Genomic DNA, 7,181 nt, shown 5'->3' on the forward strand with positions numbered 1-7,181 from the left:
AATCACGATGCTTAATTGCCCGTGTGTGTTTGTGGTTTGCCTAACAACCAGATCCAAATTTTTCTTAGGCAATGCATGTAACATCAAAACTTAAGCTCATCTTCATTTCCTCTTATCATGCATGGATTCAAGCAATGTCTCTTCAGTTTAATAGAATGATTAATGTTCTGGTAAAATATCCCTCTTTTGCTCTCAATTGTCAATTTCTAGGGTTTTTGGTTCTTTTTTTTTATACTTTCCCCCGTACCTTTCCTTCTTTCGAATTGAAATTGCGATCTTTGATGTAAATGTTTTCTTTTGGATTAGGTTAATGTGTGATATTTAGACTTTATTGTGGATTTGTAGCTGGATGGTGGATTCAATTTTAATTTAGTTGATATTCTACTTGACAGTAGATGTGTCTGTGTTGCGTGGTGCTCACATTCATCAGTGATGAACAACACTTGTAGCTAGTGTGGTTCTCAGAGCGTGGTGCTCATTTATATCCGGGCGTGGTGCCCTGGGACGCGTCCTGAAAGTCTTGCAAGCATATTGTAAATAGGAGGGTGACGACCCCCACCGTATAGAGACAGTTGGTCGTGGTGACCCCTCTCTATTCATGTTCACTTTCCCCAAATGCTAAAACTATATTTCTATGATTGAATTGTATATTTTTCCGCATTGAATTACGAATTCTCCTATGAATATCTATATTTGCATTTGAATTGTGTTATGAGAATTTTGAGAAGAGAATTATATGACTTTGGCAATGTTGTACCAATGAGTTTCCCATTAAGTTATGATATATGTGTATATATTGAGTTTCACCTTGCGACATAAACGATGGTTGGGGAAAATTTACTTCTGGAGAATATACTTGAGTTGTCTTTATGAGTAATTGTCAAATAAGCGATGAATGAGAATGATTAAGAGTATGCGAGTGATTAGATGAAAATTAGTTGTGAGCCTAATTATGTTGATGTGATTGTGAATTTAGAAATTTTGTGAGTTGGTAAGTATGGTCTGAATTTATTGCGAGAAATACTATTGTATTGTTTCCAAGATGTTGATTGAATAATAAGGATTTCTTGAAATATATTTCAAAGAAAATATAACGTTTTATCAAGTATTGTCTTTTTCTTCAAAGTATGTTTAAGAACGAAGTTGCTTTTCAAGCAAAATATAAAACTAAAACTAAAATTACTTTGAGCCACCTATCAAATGTATTTTCATGTTAGATGTGTGTACTCAGATTTCCGCTGATTTTGTTCTATGAACCTGTCCATGTGGGGGCAGAGTTAAAATGTTTTGCAGGTGGCAAGAGTCGAGTCTCAGTTCAGGTTCAAGGTTCGTAGAGTTCTTCAGGGGCCTTATATGTCCAAGGTTGGATTATGGATTCGGTAAATGTAATTAGGTTTTCTAGAGTTGTTAATGGGTTGTATAATTTATTCTTATGCTTTTGGTTTATAATTTATGGATTATATATCCCTGTTAGAGTTGTAGTTAAGTTAAGTTTGTTTGGTTTAAGGTTAAGTATGCTTAGAAGTAGCTCATTCAGTGTGGGATGTTACAGTGAGACCCTAGTGATGTTTTCGGAAACGTTATATGTTGGAATGATTTTTAATTGAAGCAGGTGAAAGAAATCTGATGTAATTCCCTAAATAATATTTTAGGTTGTCCATATTTAAGGGAAGTGCTGCCGAATTTTCTTTTAATAATTAATTAAGTCTTAATATTTAATTAGTGTTTTTAAGATAGGCTAAGCATGTGATTAAATATTCGAAGTTGTTGAGGAGTTAAGTTTGTTTAGCAGGGTTAATTGTAATTTGCAAGCAGCTCGTTAAGGGCGGGCTGTTATAGGTGGTATGAGAGCCAAGGTTGTTTCGGGGTTCACTATGATCTCCATATCATGGCAAAAACATTGGGAATATGTATATTAGACAAAATAAGAGTTAAGGAATATATTAGTAGTTTTTGGAAGGATAAACTTAGTTTATGTGATTTCAATTGAGGAATTGCGAATTAGTTGCGTAAGTATTAGTGTTAAAAAAAATGGAGTTGAAAGGCCAAGATGATCAAGTGCAATAACTTCGTGTTATGGAAATAAAAATTTGGTTCCCTTGGATATGAATATTATTGAGAAATTAGTTTGTTGGAAGGATTGAGATTTAAAGGATTAGGATTTTGGTTTAATAAGGGTTAAATGATGTAAGCTTGATGGTTATAGCATAATTTATACAATAGAAATGAAATATTGCGATGTGGTAGGGATTGCCTAGAATTGAGATTGGAGATGAGAGTTGTAAATAGAGAGTGTTGAAGTTTGAAGTATGTAAATCGATTTTTAGAAGAAAATACTCGCTTTGAAGGTTTGGTATAAGAAATAGAGTAAGGTGATACTAAGACACCCTACGTTAAGTATTTGCAGCAGAGTTGGAATAAGAATGTGTAATAGAAAAATAAAAAGTTGTTGGGATTTAATTTGAAGAATATAAACTAATGGTTCGAGGATCTCTTGAAACTGTAAGAGGTTTTAGAGAAGTTGAATGTCAAAAGTTCAACCCAAAGGATTCTAGATTTGGTTAGAACTATTAGTATTCCATTTAGGATATAGAACTCGTGGATTCTAGTTAAACGTAAATTAACTGAAGTTAGTAATTGGAAATAACGATTAGAAAGACGAGATTATTTCGTCAAATGGTCATTTGAAGGTTTAAAAGTTTTGAAATAAAAATTCTTATTTTATCAAGAAACATATGTAATGAAAGTCTTCGTGAACTTATTGGTCTTATGGTAGAAGCCATTGAGGAATAGAATTCGAATTGGAGTGTGATTTATAGTCTGTAATGCATAAGGAAGTTATGAGTTGAGGATTTAGAATCTTTGATTGTTAGTTTTCATTCGTTTACTTGTGTTGTTATATGTTTGTCCTTTGTTTGCTTATTTGAAATTCTAAGAATAAAAATCAGGTATAGGTAGATTGCGTTAAGAAGTTAAAGTCTTGGAGGTACAAGGTTTAGTGTTGAAGTTGGGAAATTATTGTTGGTTGTATTCTTGGGTACATGTTTTGCCTAAGTCCATTGTATACTTTGTTTTAAATGTACTTCTAAAATTTATACTTGAATAATTGAAAATGATTTATTTTTATTTTTATTTTTATCAAGAGTATTTAAGTTTTAAAGACATTCTCGTGGTCTGACTCTTAATAAGATTCTACTTCTTTCCATGTAATTGTAGTAGCAAGTATCCTCTATAAGCCTACCTTTATTGTTCCTTCGGCTCTTAAGATATGGTGATTTCGAATTATTTACTTCCTTGGTTTCTTTTTATCTGATAGTTATCCAAAGCATCGGTAAGTTTATTCCTTTGACAAAGTCTGACCCTATGTACTCCTTGATTATTTTATTTATTATTTATTATTTTATTTTTTACCTTTAAGATGTCTTTGATATGGTTGTTAACCCAACAAAGTCTTTTCCCTCATCAATCTGAATAATTGTCGTGAGTTAGCTTTCCCCTTGTTAATGTCGCTAAGATTCATATTCGGTTTCAACCTCGTTTTATTCTAATATAAGAAAATTATTTCAACTGGCGGTGTTCCCTTGGCTATAAACTTTAACTATCATGTTTTTAAGTTTCTATTTTGTCGATAAATATTTTCTTTTACTTTGATTCATCACCTTATGATTTGAAATTGTGATTTTTAAGGATGATAACTTTATTCAAATAACAAAAGTTTTATGTTCTAATTAGTTTCGAGGACGAAACTTATTTTAAGGGTGGTATAGTGTAATAGCCCAGATTTTAAGCAGCTCTCAATCTGCTGTTAAGTATAACTATTTTCTTGATCTCACTCTTAAAGTTGTTTGAAACAAATTTGAGTTTATGATTTAAGAATTTATTAATGATTGGATTAAGTTTGTTATACTATCTATTAAATTAGCTTAAAGAGGATCAAGCTTTAAAAAACTTTTCTTCTCTCTCAAGAAATGCTCTCGGCGCACGTTTAGGGTGTTCAGCTAACGTGAACCGTTTCGCCATTAATGGGAGGGAGGAAGAAGCTTCACTCTAACAAAACTAATCAGGAAGGTTTGCCATCTTCTTCTGGTAATCAAAATCGGTCGAATAATGCCATGAGAGGGGTTGGGGGTCTGAACTCGACCTCTGGGTTGAATTCTGGGTTTCCCCCTTCAACTGGATTTCAAGCTGCTTCTTCTATGGAGATGTTACAGGAGACAACAGCGGCACGCATAAGGAGAGTAGCTCTTTCTCTTGAACGAAGTATTGAGAATCAAGCTAGAGGGGAGGAGATTGTTGATACCTCTAATATAGATCCAAAATTCCTTCCTCATCCAAGTACTGGACCTGTCACTCGTGAGTTGCTTGAGGTGATTGCGGAGTATCAGAGAGCTTCTGGTCAGCATGCTCCAGTTAATCAGAGATTGGAGATGGAACAACCTGAGAAGCCTACGTCGTGGTCCTCTGTTGTTGCAGGGTCGAAACTTGCAGGTAAAGGAGTTCCTCTCTCTTTTATTGCTCCTGTTATTAAGGATGGAAAGAAAGTGATTAAGTTGCAACCCTCAGAATTGGATAAATTGAATGAGCACTGGCAGCAATCTATTGTGTTGTATGTTGTAGGATATACCCCTACTATAGCTTCTTTGTCTAAGTATGTTGCTGCAAATTGGTCCTATGTGAGCATGCCTAAGATTTTTCTTCATGACGATGGATATTTTGTGGTGAAATTCATGTCTATGGATGATAAGAATGCAGTGTTAGCAGATGGTCCTCACCTTTTCTTTGGCAAGGCCATGATTATTAAGCCATGGAAGGCAAACTTTGATTTCTGTGAAGAAATTCTTAGGGTGATTCCCATTTGGGTGAAGTTCCCTAATCTTCCTCTCAATTGTTGGAGTTCTGACTCGTTGAGTAGGATAGGTAGCAGCTTGGGTGTTCCTTTATTTGCTGATGCTTGCACAACTAGACAGGACAGAATCTCTTTTGCCAGGGTTTTAATCGAAATGGATGTCACTTTGGCATTGCCTGATTGTGTCTGGATAGAAGATGAGCTAGGTAAACTGATGAAACAACAGGTTGTTTATGATTGGACTCCCCCCTTTTGTAAATCCTGCAACAAGGTGGGGCATGACTGTGCTAAGACAGCTCCTGTGAAACCAAAGCAGGTTGTGAAACCAAAGAGAGTTTGGGTGCAAAAGAAGGTTCAACCAGTGAACCCTGTTACTGCTGCTGCTCAAGTTGTCACTCCTTGTAATCAAGGTCTTCCTACTCCAGACTCAAACACTGGATGGAAGGTTGTTACCAGGAAGACTCAGAGCAAGGGAGGTGGTACAGCTGTGGGAGTAGAGAACTCTTTTGCTGTGTTGGAACAAGAGTCTGATGAGGACTTATCTGATTGTGAGGGAGATGAGAATGTTGGGAATGGGGTAGTTGGTTTTGGAAAAGATCCTCCTAATCCATGAATATCTGTACTTGGAACATAAGAGGGCTTAATGAGCCTCTCAAAGCTAATGAAGTTAGGAGGTTCCTTAATAATCATAGTATTCATGTAGTAGCTTTATTAGAAACAAGAGTAAGGCTTGGAAATAAGGAGAAGGTTCAGAAGAGATTTGGGGGGGTTTGGACTTGGTTCTGCAACTATCCTCACTCTCCAAAAGGTAGAATATGGGTTGGTTGGAGGACTGCTGATGTGGACTTACAGATTCTTAGTAGTTCCTCTCAAAATGTTCATTGTTGGATCCACACTAAGGACCATAGATTTTCTTCTTTCTTTACTGCTGTTTATGGCTTGCATAGTGTAGGGCATAGGCAAGCTTTGTGGGATGAGTTGAACCATCTGAGTACTAGTAGTTCAGCTAGTCCTTGGCTGGTTGCTGGTGACTTCAATTCTATTCTTTATTCTGGGGATAGAATTAATGGAAATGCTGTGAGTAATGCAGAAACTAGGGATTTTAATCAATGTATTTCAGATTGTGACCTAAATGAACTGCATAGCACTGGATGGTTTTTTTCTTGGTCTAGCAAGGGTACAGATGACCCTAGAGTATGTAGCAGGATTGACAGGGCATTTGGAAACATGAAGTGGATGGACTCTTTTTCTGAGTTGTCTACTAAATACTTGAATCCTTCCTTATCTGATCATTCTCCTATTATCATTCCTTGCATTACTAACCCTTCTTCTGGTGGGAGACCTTTCAAATTTTTGAACTATTTAGCAGATCACTCCTCTTTTGAGAGTATTATGGGTGAGTGCTGGAATAGAGAGGATAGGGGTAGACCAATGGCTCAAATCTGGTTTAAGCTGAATAGAGTTAAGCACAAGCTAAAGGTATTACATAAGGAGGAGTTTTCTCATACAGCTGAGAAAATTGAGTATTATAGAAGTGAGTTAGACAATTTGCAAACTCAGATGAGGAGTGATAACAGTCCTCACTTGCTTAGTACTGAAAAAGAGCTTATTTGCAATCTCAGAAAGTGGTTAGCTATTGAAGAACAAGCTCTTAAGCAGAAGTCTAGGGTTCAGTGGGTTAAAGTGGGAGATTCTAACCACCAGTTCTTTTACTCTGCTATGAAAGAGAGATTCTGTATAAATAAAGTGCATCTGCTTCATGGAGATGGGGGAGTGGAGATCACTGATCTTACTGAGATTCAGTCCAAGATCATTGATTTCTATAAACAGCTTCTGGGTTCAGCTGCTTCTTCTCTGCCTGGCTTGGATGTGCCTACTATCAGAAATGGAAATGTCTTATCTTCTGATTCTAGGGCTTTGCTTTGCTTGCCTGTTACTGTAGGTTAAATTGATGATGCTTTGGCTAGCATTGACTCTTCCAAAGCCCCAGGTTTGGATGGTTTCAACTCATTCTTTTTTAAGAAAAGTTGGCCTATTATAAAACATGATATATATAGAGCAGTGATGGATTTCTTTAATTCTGGTTTTTTGTATGGCAAGTTTAACTGTACTGCAGTGACTTTGGTCCCTAAAGTCCCATGTCCTACTTCTGTTACTCAGTTTAGGCCCATTGCTTGTTGTTCTACCATGTACAAGATTATTTCTAAAATCTTGACTGCTAGGCTTCAAAGGGTGGTGTCTGAAGTGGTTTCTGAATATCAAGCTGGTTTTGTGCCAGGTAGGAACATATCTGATAACATTATTGTTGCAACTGAGCTGATTAGGGGATATAATA

The 7,181-nt window shown here is 36.1% G+C and overlaps 1 protein-coding gene across 1 annotated transcript; it reads left to right on the forward strand.

Annotated features, from left to right (window-relative positions):
• The first annotated feature begins 5,455 nt into the window (after positions 1-5,455).
• Positions 5,456-6,793, forward strand: LOC130471948 (uncharacterized). The gene has a single exon (XM_056842309.1). The coding sequence runs from the start codon at positions 5,456-5,458 to the stop codon at positions 6,791-6,793; it is 1,338 nt and encodes a 445-aa protein (XP_056698287.1).
• The last annotated feature ends 388 nt before the right edge of the window (positions 6,794-7,181 follow it).

This window comes from Spinacia oleracea, chromosome 4, assembly GCF_020520425.1.
Source record: "Spinacia oleracea cultivar Varoflay chromosome 4, BTI_SOV_V1, whole genome shotgun sequence".
Lineage (NCBI taxonomy): Eukaryota > Viridiplantae > Streptophyta > Magnoliopsida > Caryophyllales > Amaranthaceae > Spinacia > Spinacia oleracea.